Source organism: Harmonia axyridis, chromosome 6, assembly GCF_914767665.1.
Source record: "Harmonia axyridis chromosome 6, icHarAxyr1.1, whole genome shotgun sequence".
In the NCBI taxonomy this organism is placed as follows: Eukaryota; Metazoa; Arthropoda; class Insecta; order Coleoptera; family Coccinellidae; genus Harmonia; species Harmonia axyridis.
In genome coordinates this window covers 30,271,103-30,291,937 of record NC_059506.1, presented here as the reverse complement: position 1 = coordinate 30,291,937, position 20,835 = coordinate 30,271,103, and the positions used below count along the sequence as shown (strand labels likewise).

Genomic DNA, 20,835 nt, shown 5'->3' with positions numbered 1-20,835 from the left:
CACTAATAAAAATGACAAATAAAGGTTCATTAATGAAAATAATGAACCATCAGTAAAACTTCGTGTATATATCTCTTTTATATTCGGTAGTCATTAATTTGAAGAAAACTAATTTTTATTGTTGCATCACTAACTGAAATTCCCCATATCATTCTCCCTGTTTATATTTCCATTTCAAATCAGTTAAAGAGAAGAATTGCCGTATAATGAACACAGTAACCCATGATGTTATGTTAATTGCCTGAACGACAATAAAATAAATAGAATGATAAAGTATTCAACATTAATAATTTAATGATCAACGATTAATCCAGTCATTTTCATGGTGAAAGGAGCATCATAAAAATGTTGAAACGGTTCCATGGGAGATTCAGCTTCTGAAATTCAATACTTTCATCATCGTATTGTCAGAATTGAGGGACGTTTCAAATATGGTTGTGGATTTGCTCAGATGCTACTTCAAACCGACTTAGGATGCATTGGTGAATGATAATCAATTATGAAATATTAATTTGAAATTCAGATATGCGTTCGACAATGTTCTACTAAAAAAAAAATGAAGATTTATGGTGAACCTAATGAGATTTGAATTGCTTTTAGGTCATGGCTGTGATGCGAGATCGAAAGATTTTACTATTTTGAATTTCTGTATTTTTGTATCCACTCTCGAGAATTCTATATCAAGCCATCAGTGGAATAATATAATATATATAATAATAATTAAATTGCAATAATAATTCCAACACATGCAGTACAAATTTTCATCAATCATAATTCACCTGTAATAGTAAAAATATTAAAAGAAATTTATGGGGTTCATAAACATATTGAGATATTATAAGATTATTCATCAGATGCGAAAAAATTCATTTGAAAAAATAAATGATGAGTTTTATAAGTTTCAATAATATTTAATATATTTAAAGGAATTATAAGAAAAAAAATTAGGAAAATCGATAATTCCATATCGTTTGATATCACATTATTTATTAGTCCGATAAAATGAATCCAAAAAAATGAATGACAATATTATTACATAGTTAATTCAATCGGAATAGATGTTATTATTATTGATGGTTTATAAAATGCATCTGAAATAAATCATTTGATTTTAATATCATAGAGTTAATTCAACATAAGTGAATAAATAGTGTATATTTTTTATCTATTTAGATAGGTACATACCTATTTATTTAAGTTCACTCACTATTTCAATAAACATATTGAAAACATATATATAATATAAAAATAATATGCTATTAAGTAAATAGCAAAAAATGAATAATCGATTTTATAAATTCATTCGAACAGTAAGTGAAATGAATAAAGTTATTTTCACAAAATATTTGTGGAAACAATTTTATTATATTCTATTTAAAATCAATTAATTTCCATCAGCTAGGTACGGACCGAATCAATTAAAAAATTATTTTAACAGTGTCGACGAAATGATTTCTTAATAATTGAATTTCATTAAATTTATATTATTTACCTTAATTTTGGGATCGAGAGTTTTTAGAATTGCTTTTTCTTCAATAGGCTGTTCCAAATTAATGAAAGATACCAAAAATATGAAAATTGTCTTCCATTGATTCTTAAGTTTTATTATTCGAAATTAATTATCAGATTTATTGCAATAAATATTTTTATAAAATTTTACTTTGCACATAAGAGGTTCTGAGATACCATAACTAATCTATAGATCAATTTATTTTTTGTTTTCATTTTATTCAATCAATATCTTATAACTAAATTGAGAATATCTCGATTATGACTCAATGAATCGTAGAAAAAATTGAAACATTGCGCAACGATGAATAGAAACCTATTTCGAAAGAATGTTACTTTGAGAGGTAATTATCGCATAGAGGTAAAAGAAGCGCTCAATAACCTGTAAAAAATATTTTTTCCAATCTTAATTCTCCAGTCTCGAATATATCCTCTTAACAAATCCGTGAGAATTACGAAATCCCTCGTTTACAAAACGAATTTCGAATATATCTACGCCGAAAAATAATTCCTTTCTAATATCCAGCTTTTTGATGACGATTCGACTCATCAATCAACGACTTTTTAAAAACTGACAGTAGACCAAAACGCGCTTCATTTTTACATAAATAATTACACATATCTAGACTCTTTTAAAATCTCAATTAAGACGACTTGGTAGAGGTTCAGCGGTGATCTTAAACGTGGGGAACATAAGGTCGAGATTCTCATAGCAGTCAGACGACTTCTGGTCTAAGTTGGCTTGGAAAGGTGATCCTTATGGTAGTGCCTCTTAAGGGGCTCCTAAACGGAAGGTTGGACTTCGACGGGCCGCGGAAGGGGCAGGGGAGGTAAGGAAGCCCAGAGCTACACATTACTGCTAGGTTCATTGGGCTACCAACTGTAGTTTGGTACAGAAGCAAAAGTTTTAACTATATTTAAAGGTTGTTCCAGTATCTTTATAATTGAGTTCAGTTCGCAAGGGACATCTTTACACTTTCTACTTTCAGGTGAGTACATTACTAATTTATACCTCTTAAATGATTTTGTTAAAATTTTTAAGTTTTATACCATAACGAAAATTTTTCGGGAAATTGCTTCTTTTCGGAAATTTTCCTCAGATATACTTTTATTAAGCAATATACTCGAAGATTTCTTTGCATATACATTATATACATTAATATTATGGTCGCTATAATGAAATAAATCTCCAACTTTTTTCCCATCAAAAATAATTCTATTCGTGTAACGTCGACAATGTTTTCATTTTTACAATCGAATTATGTACTTCATAAACCAAACCTAATCAAAATTAAACATAAATTTAGAATTTCCCAACGACAAAATCACAAACACTCTTTTAATCGATGCCATGATCTTGTTAACCGCTAGTTTGAACCTCCCGCTTATAAACTAGACTACAAACACGTGCTGAACACAGCCTACTGTGATACGCTCGTCGGCTACTGGTCTTACGCTCACTCTGGAGCGTACTAAAGAGGTGGGGAGAGAGCTTAAGTCGGCAGTAGCACAGCGTTCAATCGACTCTGAATTATATTTCTTCGAAAAGTTACTTCTGATCTTTTGTGCGTTTACGATGCAATATTGTCGCCTTTTTTTTATTAGAGGATAGAAAGTTTCAGTGACCTACAGAAGGGTATGTTGTAAAGTTTGTTTGGGACGAGAAGGAATTTCTGAATGAGCGTGAAATTACGATTTTATACTTTTCTGAATGGGTGTACAAACCTGCTGATCACTTTCTTTCTGTCAGGATGTTTGAAAGGCGGATAGATCGGTATTTCATGCTCTAAAAACTTTTTGAGATGAATAGAAGAAGAATAGGAATAATTGGGGCTAGTTCATGGTGTAATATGCAGAAATTTCAGTAAATATTAATAAGAAAAGGGAAGAATTGGCAGTATTTCATGCTATAATATGCAGTAACATTTTTATAAAATATTCGTGAAGAACTAACTTAAACTCGAACAGAACTTTAAATAATACTTGACCTTCTGGTGTAACATTTATATATTTTAATAAATATTGATTAAAATAGAGACAAATGGCTGTGTATTCAAGTTATAATATGTAGCACTAATTTTTAAAAAGTATTTGTGAAACATTCACATAAACTCTAATAAGTGTGTATAAAATACTCAATGACACGCCAATAAGGTAAAATTCATTACTTTTTCATAGTTTATCATGTTTGAAATTCCACTTGTGGGAGATTTCTGAAGAAGAAAGAAAAATCACCATTTTTTAAACTTCAAAATAGAATTTTTACTTCAGTTAGCTTGGTTTGTTTTTCGAAAAAATATCAATTAAATTCCTTAAAATCATTTTAAAGATGCGTTATATGTGGCTTAATTATGAAAATTGTGGGAACTCTAGTGTCACTTTTTATTCAAGTTAATCGTGATAAATAATAAGTTAATGTAATTTTCATGGACCAAATTCAATGATATTACATAACATATGTAAAATGAACGAAATTGATCGAAGTTAAAATCTCGAAGTGTAAAATCTCCACTCCGTATTTTGGTACATGACGTTCTACCAGCGTGGTAGTCCATGGTCTCATTGCTTACGCTACTTCTCTTACACGCACCCTGGTGAATTGCTACTGGTCGTTACGTAAGAAGAGAGGGGGTATAGGTAGCTCCATTGGTCGTGCAAAGAGTTCTGTGGCTACTGGTTACTGTGGCACCAATTATAAGTTAAACGAAAATGTGGACCAGGTTAAGTATATGTTCAGCACTGTGGTTTAGAGTTGCCGTCGGTCAAATATTCTGACTAATTCTGACTTTGTAATAAGTGTTATTTCGTATTCTGGGTGGTTCAATGGGTGGATATTTGGACTCTGGTGCATAGTTTTTTTTTGGGATTATACGTTTGTAAGTAGTTATTTGGTTTGTTGGAAATTGTAATTTTGGGAAGAGGCGGTTTGCATTATCGGGTATTTTGAATATTTTATCACTTTGGTCGACTGATACGTTTTTCGGTTTTGCTACTGATTTACATTGATTTATTGGTTAACAACTTCGGGAATTTATTCATGATATTGTCATTATTTATTTTTAATAATTAATATCTTAATTTAACTAATCATTTTGAATATTTCGGGTAAATTCAGTAATTTTTGCTTGAGTTGAGATTTTTATTCGTTTGATAAAAACATGCCTACAATTACTTTTCCAAATTTTTTGTGAATTGTGTTTTATTCGAATTTTTTATATGAATAAATCTACAATTAATCTTAAATTTCACTATAAAGCTACTTTTTTTGGATAAATGATATGTGTAGTTAGATGAAGAATATTGATTAACATCTAGAAATATTTCAATGTATATAGTTATAACTTTCAAATAACTACATGAAAAAGGTCGATGATGTTAGTGGCATCTACAATAATTTTAATAAAAATTTTTTTCATCAATTTTCAATTAAATATATTTTGTGACTATATATATATGCAACTACTGTTATCAAAATTTATTATTCGATTGAAAACGATAGAAGTATATAAAAATTCATGAAAGTTCTTGAATTTATCGATTGAATAACTGAAATTAATTATTGAGTGATTGATTCAGATTGTCCTCATTGTATTGAGATGTATAATTTCATCAATTTCGAAGACATTCTAATATATTTGATTATAATTCTTTAAAACAATTTTTTTCTAAATTAATTTACTTCTCATGAATAATTTTTCTATGACTTGCTGGCTTCTTTCAATGATGGAATCTCTTCCGTCGATTCGATTCAAAAATTCCAAAATTGTATTTGTTTTTCATCAAATTCAAGAATGAGAAAATTAAGAAAAAAAAATTAGTTTCGATAAAGCCTGTTTTGTCAATTTGTTTTTAAAGAGATAAATTGGAGTACCATAAGTACCAGTATTATAAGTGAAGAGAATCTCTAAACAAAATTTCATGTTGATCATAAATTTGTTCAGAACCTATTTATCCCATCGCTATCAAATTTGACAATCGATTCTCAAGAAGGTGGTTTTTTTTCTCCCGAAGAAGAACTGGCGAACAATCAGTTCATTTTTAGTATCTGCCCAGCTCTGAAGACACACCTTGAACAGGCTTGAATGTCACCGATGCTTCACAATGTACCTAACGATTATTTATGCAAATAATCTATGTTTCTATACCCGCCTCTCATTGTTGCATCCTATTGGTATTCACCATTGTCTGCTTTTTATGTTCGATATTTAATATCTTTAATATCAGTGTATTACTTTACTTTCTTCGGCGTCGTCCGTTCATCTTACATAATGGGAACAATTTGTACAACAAAAGGTGTAGGTTCGTCTTGATGATAGGTACGTTACGAAATTTCAGAAGTATCAAAAAATTCTATCACGAATTTCATCAAGTTATTCATTAGCCAGTCGGTTTCGTCGATTTTGAGAGGTTATAATACTTGTAGGATGAATCACTAGCAATTGAACACCCACTGTTTAACATTTACGATACGAGTGTATCGTAGATTCATCGAAAATCCATTATCGATGATTTCACTCATCTATGATCTATTATTCCGAAGTATATTGGAACGCATCCCATAAATAATCACAGAGCGTCAATTATAACTTCGGTTTGACATCGATCACGAAGTCGTATCGCGGTAATGCGTTCCGCAAAGTGGATAGGACGATTCATCAAACCACAGAGCGCGGCAATAAAGAAGCGTCATAATCTTTCTGTCAACGTGTAGCTATAACACTACAGAAGAAATTTGACATACCACCGTCTTCCATCTGTAACAATGGGAGATGGAATATCGAAAGATCTGCTTGAGTGTATGTCAAAGACTCAAAGAAGAATGACAGCAATTACTTTATGTTAATAAGCTGATGACTTGCGAATATTTCTCATTCTCCTAATGGTGATTTTTGGGAGAGGAGGCATGTTACATGCCTTCCTCGACCCTTTCAGGCGGTTTTATACCATTCGAAAGAAATAAAGGAGGCGGCGTCCACTGTCGCTTGTCTTTCTGTTGGGAAAAAGGCCATGTTCCATTGTGATGAATGATTTCTATGATAAATTGTTTCGGAATTTGTTCTTGTTGCCTACTGAGTTGTGTGCATTTAAATGCAAAGCAATAGGTCCCGGTTTCTTCGAAATTCCTTTTTCGGTCCTCTCTAAGATTTATCGTGTTTTAATTCAGGGTTATTTTTCACCAAAGGTCTCGTTCAATTACCAGGGGTGGATGCTGTGGAACCTGCCCCAAGCGCCGAGTGCGTGATGACAATGTGATCTCTCACAGAGACGTTCTCAGATAACAAAGAGCACAAAAGAAACCGAATTATCGGAATTTCGAAAAGAGAAACATGTAGAGTTTTTGATTTATATTTGATTCTTTAATGAATATTTTAACTCTACTCATAGAAAAATATCAGAATAATAAACTTTTTTTTAAAATAACAATCTATTTCATTTCATATTAAGTTTTTGATATTTAATTGTGTCATTCTTCTTTATTTATCGTGAAATGCCTTCGATGATGTTTCCTATTACTTCATATTTAAAAGGTTGTTTAATGTATACAAAATTGCTTGTAAATGACAAATTTCAACGATCAATTTATTTATATGTGCATAATTATATGCAACTAAACAAGCGATTTAAAATATTCATTTCGCGGCAGCATCTGTAGAGTTTGTAACATTTGTTTCTTGAATAAATATGACTTGATCAGGAATTCCATAATTTTATGAATGAGGACAAATGGTAATTATAAATTTAGTTAAGTTATGCGTTTTCGATTTTATTACCTTATCTGGAATATTAGAACGTCTCATTAATACATTAGATAACCACTTATTACAGTGGGTACTCATTTTACCATGCTATAATATTATCAGAAATTGTTCAATGGAGCTTAAAATATAATAATTAACTCCAATGAATAATCCAATCACCGAAATTTTCAAACGCTTTGTCAGAAATTGTTTTCAGAATATTGTCAGATTTTCAAGAATGATATACATACTTTGAATTGACGGAAAATAGTATATGAAATATAGGAGAAAAGATCTATAAATTTGAATTGTTAATTTTTGTTAAGAAAATAATTCCATGAGCAAAGTGACAATTCTATATAAACACGTTTGTCAGCAGCAATTTCGTTCTTTTGTGTTTAGTGTTCTGCTGTGTCTTGCGTTTTCACAAATCTATGGTTTTTTGACGATTCATATTTGTTTTGAACACTTTGGCGTTCGAAATTTCATTTTAAATCCAAATTAATTACATTGATACATATTTTTTCAAGAATTGTAAAAATCATAAAACACACTTGGGATGAACTTACAAAATGCATCAATGTAAATGATCTTAATGTCAGATTGAGCTAAAATTCGGCCTACGTACCTACAAAGGATCGCTATGACAACTTTGCTGCAAAAAAGAAATTCTTATAATTGTCATTAATTTCCTGTATGTGATTTATTGACAGAATATATCAGAAGCAATTAAAAAACAACGAGAATTGTCATGTTTCTGAAATCCCAGTTCGTAGATCCATCAAAAGGACGTATCCACGATAAATTGGCTGAAATTCGCGAGAAACGTCACCCTGACACTTCAATCACCGACCAGAGAATATCATGCTCATCTTCCTCTTCCCTACTGACGGACGTTTTCATCACACCTTAATCGCCGTTTATACAGCGAACAAATTACACAAAAAATCGTGACTTGAAGAGCCTCTGACCGACAAAATCCTCAGTCAGGATTCAAAGTAGGCAGGAGAGTAGCTCACCAAGACCTTTCACTCTTCGTTGTGCGGGATGGCAAAATAACCATTCGCAAGGCGCCACTTCTCTGCTTCCGAACTATAACACTCGGTGATCTCTGGATTCTGTGATCTTAGTTCTTCATTTGCAAACGTTGGGCTCATCGGTTCATATGTGGCCCAGGGTACTGCAGTTCGAGCTGTAATTCGATAGTAGCGACGGTGTGTGTTCAACTGTTCAATTAGAGTTTGCGTGCTACTGGTCATTGCATTTACGCAGTTAACACGATACTCTTTGGTTCCCACGCTGTTGGTGTTCGAGGTGAAGTTTTGTATTGTAAGTTTTGAATTTTTTTTTGTTTGTTTTTATTTTCGTCCAAAGTGTTTTATGGCCTCATAAGTTTTACAGGGCCACCCATGATTTGAAAAATTGACAATTTATCTGTAATTGAAAATATGTTTGATTGTTGACACTGACACTTTTTATTCATCAAATATAAACGTTTGATGGATCTATTTGAATTTTAAAAGTTATGTTTTTATAAGCAATTTTTTGTTTCTGAATTTTTGATCTGATGATCTAACGTGAAATCTGAGGCCTTCAAATCAAAATTCGTTAAACTAATTTTATCTCACTATTTTTCTTTCTTCTTTCGAGATTCCAAAATATTTGAAATCAGCCAAAGGACAATATCATTAGCCTTGGGTATTATATTTTGAATTGATTTCCTAGCATTGATATCCTATGCATTCAGTGGATTTATTAATGTACATAATAAAATTATTTGAAAAGTTGACATTTTATTTGTTATTGAAAATGTGTTTCATTGTTGACAGTGAAACTTTCTTGTTCATCAAACATACATGTAAGATGGATCAATTCCAATTTTAAATGTTTTGTTTTTATAAGCAATTTTACGTTTTTGCATTCTTGATCTGATAATCTAACGTGAAATATGAGCGAAACCAAAATTCGTTTTACTAATTTCATATGACTCTTTTTCTTTCTCCTTTCGAGATGCCAAAATATTTGAAATAAGCCTTTTGGCTTATTTCAAATATTATATATTTATATATTATATATTATAATATTATCTTTCGATAATATTATTAGAGTTGGGTGTTTTGTTTTTATAAGCAATTTTTCGTTTTTGAATTTTTGATCAGATGATCTAACGTGAAATCTGAGCCAAACTAAAATTCGTTTTACTTATTTTATCTAACTATTTTTCTTTCTTCTTTCGAGATTCCAAAATATTTGAAATAAGCCAAAAGATAATATTATTAGAGTTGGGTGTTTTGTTTTTATAAGCAATTTTTCGTTTTTGAATTTTTGATCAGATGATCTAACGTGAAATCTGAGCCAAACTAAAATTCGTTTTACTTATTTTATCTAACTATTTTTCTTTCTTCTTTCGAGAATCAAAAATTTGAAATCAGGGATAATATTATTAGAGTTGGGTATTATAATTTCGAATTGAGTTCCTAGTGGATAAGAAAAGTAACAAGAATTTATTAATGAACATCAATATCAGAATCAACATTTTTTTAATCAAATTAAGAAGAAGTCCTGAATTCTCTATCAGATCATTTATCAAATGCTTCGATGTAATAGTTTTTTTTAGTTTAGAAATAAGGGAAAAGTCTGCCGAAGCAAAATCAGGGAAATAAGATGGTTTTTCGATAAGACTTGATATTTGTTTAGCCAGAAATTTACTATTGTGGTACGAAATTCAGGACTGATTTTTCTGGAAGTCATTTTCAAAAAATTATATAACATTTTCAACTTATCTATATAAAAAATACCATTTGCAGCGATACAAAATTGAAGGCAGACTCTTTATTCAATATAGGTATTATCGATTATAAAAACCACGAAACAATTATGAGATAAAAATGTATAATGTGTTGCATTCTGAACAGACTAAACAACGACTCTCAATCTCATTGTGAGTGTAAAGATCAGTTGTGTCAACTTGAAATTTCATTATTTTTTGACCGAATTAAAGTGAATTCATTTCTATATCTAAGTTATGTAAGTTTTAAATTTTCAAATTCAGTATTTTCGGTCTTTTCTTTTAGTTATTTAGTTTATGTAATAGATTCTGACCTTGTAACGATGAGAATAGTTTCCAATAGTGATAAGACTTCATTTTGCCAAGGCATGAGAATGAGCATTTACATATTTGAAGCTAATCGATCTAATCTATCCTTGAGGGCAAAAAATACCTTCAACATCGTATTACCTCCAACAATTTTTTAAACGGTTAGTATGCTGGTATACACGACTGAGTTGAGATGATGAACACTTTGTGTTCCATATCATTTTGCGTGCTTTGATCGACCTTGAGGCGACTGTTAAAAGTTCCTTTTTCACCTTCAGAGGCTTCTGTTTTGTGGATACCTTAATGAAAGTGATAGCTCGCTGAGTTTAGCCAACTAATCGTTACATGTCTAGGTGCGTCCCAGATCTTCAATTAAACTGTCTGTAACGGTTATAAATTCGTGTTTATAATTAATAATTTTGGTTACGTAAAGTGCAAGATTTCATTCTGGAGATTCACGGTTGAAAGTTATTAAAAAATCTCACTTTTAAAAAGATTCCAAGGTGATTTTTATTGTTTAATTTTCTAATATCTTGTTTCAAAGCGCGAAGCACAATTTCTCACAATTCAATAGGAAGAATTTTCATAATATAACATGAAAAATGATATGTTTCGTTGAGATAGATTGTTTAAAAGGATTATGGCTCAATTTTATAGACGAAATGAAGTAATTACAAGTACGGCAATAAATTGGTTATAATTTATGACGCACTCAATAGTTGAGCAGTTCATACAGACATAATAAACAATTGGAAAAATATCTAGATCAACTATTTTTAGATTCAACCCAAGTGGCGTTTCAAATAATATCAACAAGTAATTTGGTGAAGTTTTGTTGTTATATTCGATTGAACTTATTGGTTTTACTTCGTTTCTTTCGGCAGTATCAAGGGAAAGAGATATTTCGGAGATTTATCGAAATTTTGGATAAAAATAATGAAACTTTTCATCAAATTTCATCTTATTCATTCATAAAGTAGATATCAGTATCAATTCATCAATGGAGATCTACAGAAAAACCATGTCGCAAAAATTTTTTTAAAAAATGAAAATAGTCTTCCACCGAAAATTTTAATTCTTAAATCTGATGGCGATATCTGTAACAACTATTATAGTCTTTCAGTTTTCTTCCATTGCTCCATATCGTCACAAGTGAATTTTGCGATTTTCCAAAATGGTCGGAAATATCGAATGAAGAATCTATTGATAGAACGTTTAGAAATTGTTAAATCTTTTTATCAAAATTTTCTGATGTTTTATTTATTTTGATCAAAATAATTAGGAAATTTTTTAAAATGATTCATGGGCGATCTTATTGAGTTAATTGACTCACTATTCATCCTATTGTAGACAAATTTGATACACTATACAATTACCAAGTACTGAGTTGTACTTGGTACCACATTCAAATTTGTCTAGAATACGAAAAGTGTTCTTAAATTTCTCTCAGTGTTTACAAATGAGCACTGATTTTGATAAAACAATTTAATTATATGTTATAAACGTTGTTGAAAGGTGTATCTTTCCATGACTCAATGGCGTAACCTGCTGACCACGAAAAACATAAGAAATTTCAAAAAGTAATTCCTATCATTCCTACTAGAAAACTCTTGAATGAACATGATTTCTCTTCGTTAGAAACAAACGACTATTGTTGAAATGGGACCTTCAACAATAATCGCCAGAAATATTTTAACGACAGAGAAAAATGAGAACTCCATTTAAAATTTTCTATTCACACTGGCTGTAGACAGTCCAAAAATGAGTTGAAATTACCTATAGAGTCAAATTAGGCATTGGCAAAGATCATCAAAATGTAATTTGAGATTTGATAGGAATAAAACAATTTATGAAATGGTTATAATGGCAACACTGTGTATTATTCTCGACATTTCTCAAGTCATTTGTGACATTTCTTAGGTCATTAGGTTATGCCCTTCAATCATGGAAAGATACACGCCTCGACAACGTTTAGAAATTGTTGAATTGTTTCATCAAGTTCATTTGTAAATATGTACTGGAAGAAATTTGAGAATAATTTATGTACAACATTTAGTTGATCGACTCACCATTCGTCGTATTTTAGACAACCTCAGAGTAATAAACATAGATAGAGGGCGCATATATCATTTTCAGTAAGTAAATTTTGTCCCCAACATGAACTATCAAATTTAACATGAAGCGCGCGGAAATGAAAACATATCAGTGATACGATATTTCACTCAATTCGCGAGTTTCTTCAGAAAGAACACACTTCTCATGTCCCATAGCGAATCAGCGTTTCATATTAACTCAAATATATTGAAATGAATACCTAAATATATCAAAAATCCAGAAAACAAACTTCAAGCGCACCGAACGACATGAAACAACCAATGACATTAAGAGCGCAAAAGCTACCAAACCTTGGATTTCAGCAGGAAGATACAGAATAGTTATTTATAATACAAGTGCAGATGGCATTGATATTCTTCCACGAGTTCAAAATTCAAAAACGAGCCACGAAGTGGCGAGTTTTGGAATGAACGATTGGTAGAATGAGCCTTCTGTACGAGTATTATACATTATTTTCTCTAATTCATTGCATTTTCATTGAAATTAATGAAATATTTCCATAAATATAATTTAGTGATTTTTGCATTGAAAAATGTTGGTTGGCAGAACTGATTTCTTTAAGGCAATTTGATGAATTGACAGATAAAGCCGTAGCGGAAAGTTCGGAGTGCCAACATAGAATAATAAAATATAACCATGAAAACTGTGCGTTTCTGACATATTCTCGCACGATTTTGTTCTACAAGATGTGGAAGAATGAACGGAATAACCACAGAATTAGAGAAAATAATAAATATTCTGCTCATTATAAATTCGACAATTAGGAAAAATATCGTATTCCAAATATTCAAATTTGCATATTTAATCGGAAAACACTCAAATAAATATATTTCATTCAGTACAACATACATACTTTCATAACTATATAGTGAAATTGTGGATTTGAAAATATATCACAATCTGACAACGTAATCTACCCATGTTGGAGACATGTAAAAATTGCCTATATTCCCTCTATCTATGTTTATTACTCTATGTAGATAACCCACTGAACAAAAATGACATAAGAAATTATTATTATTATTTAATGAGTTAGAGCAAAGAAAATTCTATAAAGCTCATAAAACATATACACACGTAAACATCATGATCGGCAAAAAATTGAGTTCATTTCAAAAAACTATGTCCAGTTTGTCCTTGAACATATTTACACTCCCCGACATGACCACCACTCCAGGCAACTGATGTCAAAAAAGGTTGCCATAATAATAAATTGTATCATAATGATGATTAATAAAGTTACTATACTATTATTAAAATCGCGAGTTATAGAAGCAGAAGAGCATCATACCGCCAGTATTTATACAGTATATCGGAACCACTGAAATGCAGATGGCAGAATCAGGATTTCCCGTCCGATAATATATTGACATTTGAAAAATCGTTATCTGAAATCGAATCATCGATAAAGTTCACTAGTCATCGTACCTAGGAACCAAACAATGACTAACCAGCTTTCCTTCGTTTTCAGGCAAAATTGACTCATCCGACGATCCAACTGAAGAAGTGCGGCTGGTTCATCTACAGGATATCGAAATTTCCATAAAAATCACAGGAGATAAATCGAGAATTACCCGGCTATAGCGATTAACTCACCGCAGCACGGACTAGGTAATAATCGAATAAAAATCTTTGTTGATCCGCAAAGCGAGATAAGGCACAAAAATCGGGCAAAATGTTTGCGATCATGCAGATCGAGAACGACGTGAGCGGTAGAGAGTTCCGTAGAAAAATGCGCTCCAAGTGTGAATACGTTTGCAAGTACTGCCAAAGGAGATTCACCAAAAGCTACAATTTGATGATACACGAGAGGACTCACAATTCATTGACTTTCATCTGCGAAGTCTGCGGGAAGAACTTCAAGAGGCAGGACAACCTGAAACAGCACAGGTGAGGATCTATCTCTATCTCTTTCTTTTTCTCTTATTTTTATTTATTTTTGTTCGCATCGAATCGGTTAAAAAAATTTTTTTATTTGTTTATTTTGTTTGTGAATTATTATATATTAGGTTCGTCAATGATAACACGTTCAAGATGAAGTGTTCGTTTTTAATTCACATGTTTGCACATAAAACATGTTAGCACATGAACATGAATACAAATAAACAAAGAGTTTATTTCTTTTTAATATGGAGTGAACATAAGGTTGAACAGGGCTGAATATAGTTTTCAATTTATTCAAATTAAATTGATTATCTGCAAATTCTACTCTATATTTTTGTAAAACTGTTTAAATTTTCTCAATTATACAACATAGTTAATTTTACACAAAATATCCCAAATAAGTACAATAAAAATCTTATAATGAATTTGATGCTAGAGATTTGTTCGGAATATTTATATTTTCAAATATATTTAACTGGCCGTGCAAATTCTCTTATGATGAATTTTTTGTGTGAGAATTTTTATTGTGTTTATGTCTAAAAATATTATTATTTCAGTAGTTCCCTTTCCACTTCTCAATTCTATGAAATGCAATGGTTTCTCTAGACAGTAGCTTCTCCAGATTTTATATTTTTTTATATCTATTTATTTTATGTATAATTAATTAATTTATTTATTCAATTTTAATAATAAATAATAAAAGTTATTAAAAATGTGAAGTCTGAAGAAGCTGTAATATTAGATTGAATCGGTCTTTACTTGATGGAAATTAATTTCAAATCAAATGACAAATATTCTTTTTCCACTTTTTGATTGCATGAATTAAAATTGTTTCCGTAAACAGAAGCTTTTCCAGATTTTACGTTTTTAATAATTAGTTATTATAATAAGAGTTATTAAAAATGTCAAATTTGGAAAAGCTACTGTGTTGGGAAACAATTGTAATTTATCTAATTAAAAAGTGGAAAAAGAATAATTGTCATTTAATTTTGATTTTAAATTAATTTCCATCAAGTAAAAACCAAGTCAATTTAATATTGTAACAGCGTTTGGACTTCGGAGTAAAAAAAATTGTATAATCATTTAAGTTTTATCTTAAATATTGAAGTATGTTTTACGTGAAATGCCTTTTTATGATATAATCAATCGATTTTAAATTTAAAATGTTCTGAATCGGTTTCTCTTTGTGAAATGAAAGTCAACATTTATAGATAATTGCGTATGAAGAATACGTATAATTTTGAAGACAAGCTTTGGATATTAAGGGTCAACGAAAATGTTTTGTCTAATTTCTTATTCATATTTCAATATTTCACATATTCTGTGGTAGCTCACAATTTTTTTCGAACAATAATCTATTTAAAAATCAAAGAATAAATTTGGCACTTCGATTCACCATTTATTTTTCTATCTATGTATGTTGAACTGGTTGTTTTTAAATCTGAAGGCAGAATCAAATTTTCAAAAATTTAAAATTCAGTACGATAAGTGATCGAAATTTTGAAAAAATTTGTATTATACATATATCATCGTAACAGCAGTTCTTGATTTTATGACTATTGCCTGCTGTGAATTTTGCATTAAATGATTTCACTTGAATTTAATTGCTTGTTTTTAGTTTTCAAAATTAATTTATCTTGTTCTCAAAAATTAATTCTTTTTCTGGAAAAAAAAAACAAGATATATTCAACATAATTTTTCGGTACCTCCTTCTTTTTAAAGAACCTTTACTTACTGATTTTTCGATCTTGAATCGAAGATCTTGGATATACCGGAACAACATCACAAATGAGATCATTGGTGCTGTAAGTGTTGGAAATAGAAATTTCCGCAATTATTAAATCATAGCGATTGTACCAGATGTTGTATCTAGGAAAGGTCAGAAAATGTAGATTCAATCGACCTTCACAGACATTCGACCTAAAATTGTTAATTTTTTTTGTGGGCGTTTTTAACGAAATAGATGAAAATTTTGACATTTAAATTAATGTCTGTAGACGCAGTCATGGTGAGAATTTGAAGGTTATACTGTTTCATATGTGGTGGTCTAATACTTTTAGTGAATCTGAGATTCAGTAGTTGTTTATACATTTTTATACATGTTCAACTGAAATATCTTTCGGAATCTTTTTTAAACTATTTAATGAATTTTGTGATTTCAATTTTTTCTTGAAGGTTATGTCTGGAGATAATTCCATCCTCTGTCACACTGTCTGCCAATTCCGCCAACTTTCAGTATATAAAACACACTAAAATCAACTGGCCATAATGAAAAATTTCCGAACTTATTCTGTGTCTATTCAAGACAGTTCAACCGAGCAAAATCGCTTTTATTGTCGCTCTGTAAACTGTTTTACGGGACCGCGAATGACGTTTCGAGAGCTTTCTTCTTTTGTTGCGTTCATTTTCGGCATTATCAAGCCGAAAACGAAGTAGAATGTCTTTTTGGCACCCTTTAGACACACTCTTCTGTGACTGAAAGGATTGACCCCATTTCAATTTCGGTCTGTGGTTCGTCTTCAAGGAACTCACGGATATTTTTGGAATTGGTTTATTGCTTTCAGTCGAAATAGGATGCAATACGATTTTTTTTTGGTTTAGAATTATATTTGTTGGTGAATTTGAGGTATTGTCTAGTGATAATGAAATTATTTTCAAAATTCATTATATCAATAAGAAAAATCTGTATTTACGTTTAGAATTCAGTAAAAAAAATATAAAAGCCTTGAGAAGGGTCCTTTTAGCGCATGTTTATGGAAAATGAAATTCTAAGGTGGCCCAATTATCCTGAAATTTGGCATCAGCATTGATTGTTATTTTATATATTTACAAATTGAATTTCAACGTGAAAAACATGAAATTTTGCATCAGAAAATAATTGTTATGAGGAGCTTTCAAAAACAGGGGTGGCCGAGAGGGGGCCGGATTTTTTTTTGGGGGGGGGGGCAAAATAAAGCCAAATTATAGTTCTGCTGATCTTGGAATTATTTAAGCCTTAGTATGTCAAATTTTAGGGGGGGTCATCAAAATTTTAGGGGGGGTCATCAAAATTTTAGGGGGGGCCGGGCCCCTTCTGCCCCTCCACCCTAGCATCGCCACTTGTTAAGAGCATATGGATATTCGAGCGGTTATTTTACATATTATACAAAATAAATTTCAGCCAAGTCAGATCGCTTGACAAGAACCTTTTGGAATTTCAAATTTAAATTTGAATAGCACTAGCTATTAGCAAAATTTGAAGGTTTAATCACGGATTCCACATAAGGGAGTTGTTTTTGAACTATTTCTGGATCAAATTCGAAAAAATAGATGAAACGAAAAATTTGAATTTCCCTCATTTTGACTGCCTCAATGATATTTCATGACATCGGAGGTGTCGTACAGGAGTTAGTAAAATAAACTTATATACGGAGAAAAATTCCGCCATAAACAACAACATTGGCAGAAATTGAGAAAAAAGTTACTATTAGTTGTCCTTATTACTATCATTATACAATCAAGTGCTGTATTATTTTTAGGCATTTCTATTTGAGTGTAAACTTCAATAAAATATGATACTCAATTTTTCACTATTATACCTCGTAATATTTTAATCTGCAAACTATTACGCTGCAAATCTTTGATCTAAAAACCGCGCTATCAATCTAGACATTTTTACCAAACAGCTGTTTGATGTTACAAATCTTATCACAGCGGGGAACACCTCTATTTGTCGTATCGCAACACGAATTTATCAAATCTATTTTAACCTCGCTTCACCCAAAAAAGAAACGAAGTATCATTCATTTAATCCCTGAAAATGCAGTTTGAAAGGAGTTAAATGTTTTACAGCATCAATAAAATTATAACATTTTACGACATTCCGAAAACTACAGTTTCCCATTGTCTCGAAGATCGTTATTTGAGAGAGGTGTCGGTACATCAAAGGGTTTATGGTTTTACGTTGACATGACAGGTCATTTGACTGATATCGCTCTTTGTTTGGCCTTTGTCAATATGAGCAGGCTTATGAGCGAAACGCATGAATGGATATTAATCAGATGGTGTTTTAGGAGTGATGCCACTGTCCAAAGCTACCAGGGTTTGGCTTTTGACCGATCAAAGGCTGTTGACCGATTTCAGAAACGATTGGAGGTCAAAAACACCACGAATTTCATGCTATTATTCATTAAATCGGCTCAAATCATACGAAAAAAATTATTCGATAAAAATGACGGATCAAGGTTTGAACCCTGAGTTACTCCTTCCGTATAATATGACTGAAAAATTCTTCATTTTGAAACTATCGAGGCTAGTGAGTTTACACCATAATTATAGCAATTAAAAGTTTAAAATTACAATCTGTAGTGAATTTTCATAAGATTTCTATATTCTACATATTCAAAAACGTCCAGAATTTTAGATTCGAAATCTTAGATGAACAAAGTATAACATTTTGTGCAGGAAATTTATCAATACAATCACGTTTTGCTAAGAATTAGTTTCAAATGCTACGAAGAAATATGATAAACTACTCAAATGTAATTTTGTTGTTCTCATTGAAATTTTTAAAACTGATTCAGTGCTTCCAACTTTGCGTCCACTCCCATATTAATTTGATTATCGAATCATTTATTTTTGATTTCTGATTACAATTCATCTAATTGGATTGTCCAAAATGAAATAAAGATCATATCAAACCGATTATATGTGAATCTATATTGCACAATATCGTCAAATCCATAATTTCTTGTTTTCATGAATTCAAGATTGTTGCAGAACTGTCTTACAAATGTAATGTTACTAAAGGTTGATTATTTTTTAAGGTTATTGATTTCACTAGATTAATTCTGTACCTACCTTGGCAGAATCTATCTACTTCCTTATAGCTGCTGTGGTTGTTGGCATATTGTTTACTTTTTTATTAACTGTTATTTTCTGTTTCTTGTAAATATTCTAATCTTATCTTGCTATTTTAGATGTAATCAATGCATATGGCGGTAAAGGGATCCTAGGAAGCTGGGCAAGACCAACCTGGTCTTCTTGTAATACAATGTAAGATAATCTTTTAACATCCTTCAATGATGAAGTCAAGGTTCACCATATTTATGATTATAAGTTTAAGTCTAGGTGAATTCTTGATATTCATCTGATTCAAATTAACACCTACTTATCTATTGGGACTGATGTACTAATGCTTTCTCCAAATTAAAAACAATAAAGATTCGATACGCTAGCTTCTGTGTCTGTGTTTGCCTTATTTAATTATTTTTTTGTTTGTTTCAGAACAATACACTATCCATCATCACCATCAACTCATAACTGCTGTTCCAGATACTGACAATAATTCGAAATATTAACCAATTCCATTTCAGTATTCATCAGTATTCTATTTATTGTATTGTTTGTATTACAAATGTACATATTTTAAATTATATAGGTTAACATATTTAATATCAAAATCGCAATATATTTATATAACTCGGTAAAAATATTATGTTTCAATTCGACACGTTGTTAATTTATAAAAACCAGACTATGTGATGTCTAGTCTAAAATTTATTTTATATTAAATGAGTTACTAAAATCTAAGACAGGTGTGGAATTGCATTGAAATCTGACATAGAGCGATGAAGATCAAATTGTAGTAATATTATGACAAATATTTTCGATAAGATGAAAACATCTTGAGTTGATCGTACTGTGTGGGATTTTGTGCAATTCATGCAATATTCTAGTGCAATTATCTAATTGTATTACTTTGAATTTGCGATGTTTCAAGCTTCCAATGTATCTTTAAGGTTCTTCCCGAATAACATTCTACTAATATCATTCGAAACTGTGAATGAAAACTGAATTCTTTTTGTGCTATGCAAAAACTATGTCAGTAGCTTGTTTAGTTCGTTAGACTTGATGCAATATAAAATACGTAACTATTTTAGAAGATATTTATTAAATTAGGACCTACAGCTTCATATATTTGTATATTTTTTGTAGAATAAAATTTCACCGACATTTCTGCTTTTTATTTCTACACCACTTATGTATAGCAGCAATAGTAAGTCTTGGGTTTTTGAAATGTTGTTCAGTGTCAAATTAACTAATCTATGTTCGTTTGGATTTGATATGTGGTGACCCTGTGCGTTGCTATCGATCCTGAATTTGCCGTAAAATGCGTTTCAGAAACCCAAAACAACGTTTGACTAAATAACGTGTGTAACTAGCAGAATGTTTGAATAAATGGAGTTAACCTTACTTTTAGCTACCCAAATGACGTTTGACCATAGAATTGACAGCTGTTAATATTTTTACGTAGATTGGCCTTTGAGAAACCGGGGGTTAAACTTTCCAATTTCACCTTTTTGTTTCAATCAGTATTAACTGACATACTGGGAGTTATTTTAATTCTGATGCACAGATAAACTGCATTAAGCAAATTGAAAGTTGACTTTGACGTTCTGTTAATAACACCGCATCTATATATGTCGATCATGCAGACAAAAAATCGTGATA

At 30.9% G+C, this 20,835-nt stretch overlaps 1 protein-coding gene across 1 annotated transcript; it reads left to right on the top strand.

Moving 5' to 3' along the window:
• The first annotated feature begins 8,344 nt into the window (after positions 1 to 8,344).
• On the top strand, positions 8,345 to 20,337 carry LOC123681703 (protein drumstick). The gene is made up of 3 exons (XM_045619947.1): positions 8,345 to 8,576; positions 13,931 to 14,349; positions 19,609 to 20,337. The coding sequence occupies exons 2-3, from the start codon at positions 14,135 to 14,137 to the stop codon at positions 19,661 to 19,663; spliced, it is 270 nt and encodes an 89-aa protein (XP_045475903.1). The 5' UTR covers positions 8,345 to 8,576; positions 13,931 to 14,134; the 3' UTR covers positions 19,664 to 20,337.
• The last annotated feature ends 498 nt before the right edge of the window (positions 20,338 to 20,835 follow it).

Excerpts from the sequence above, each read along its gene's own strand:
- LOC123681703 (XM_045619947.1), top strand. The coding sequence starts at position 14,135 with ATGTTTGCGATCATGCAGATCGAGAACGACGTGAGCGGTAGAGAGTTC. Across the intron at positions 14,350-19,608 it reads GACAACCTGAAACAGCACAG|AACAATACACTATCCATCAT; the intron begins GTGAGGATCTAT and ends TGTTTGTTTCAG.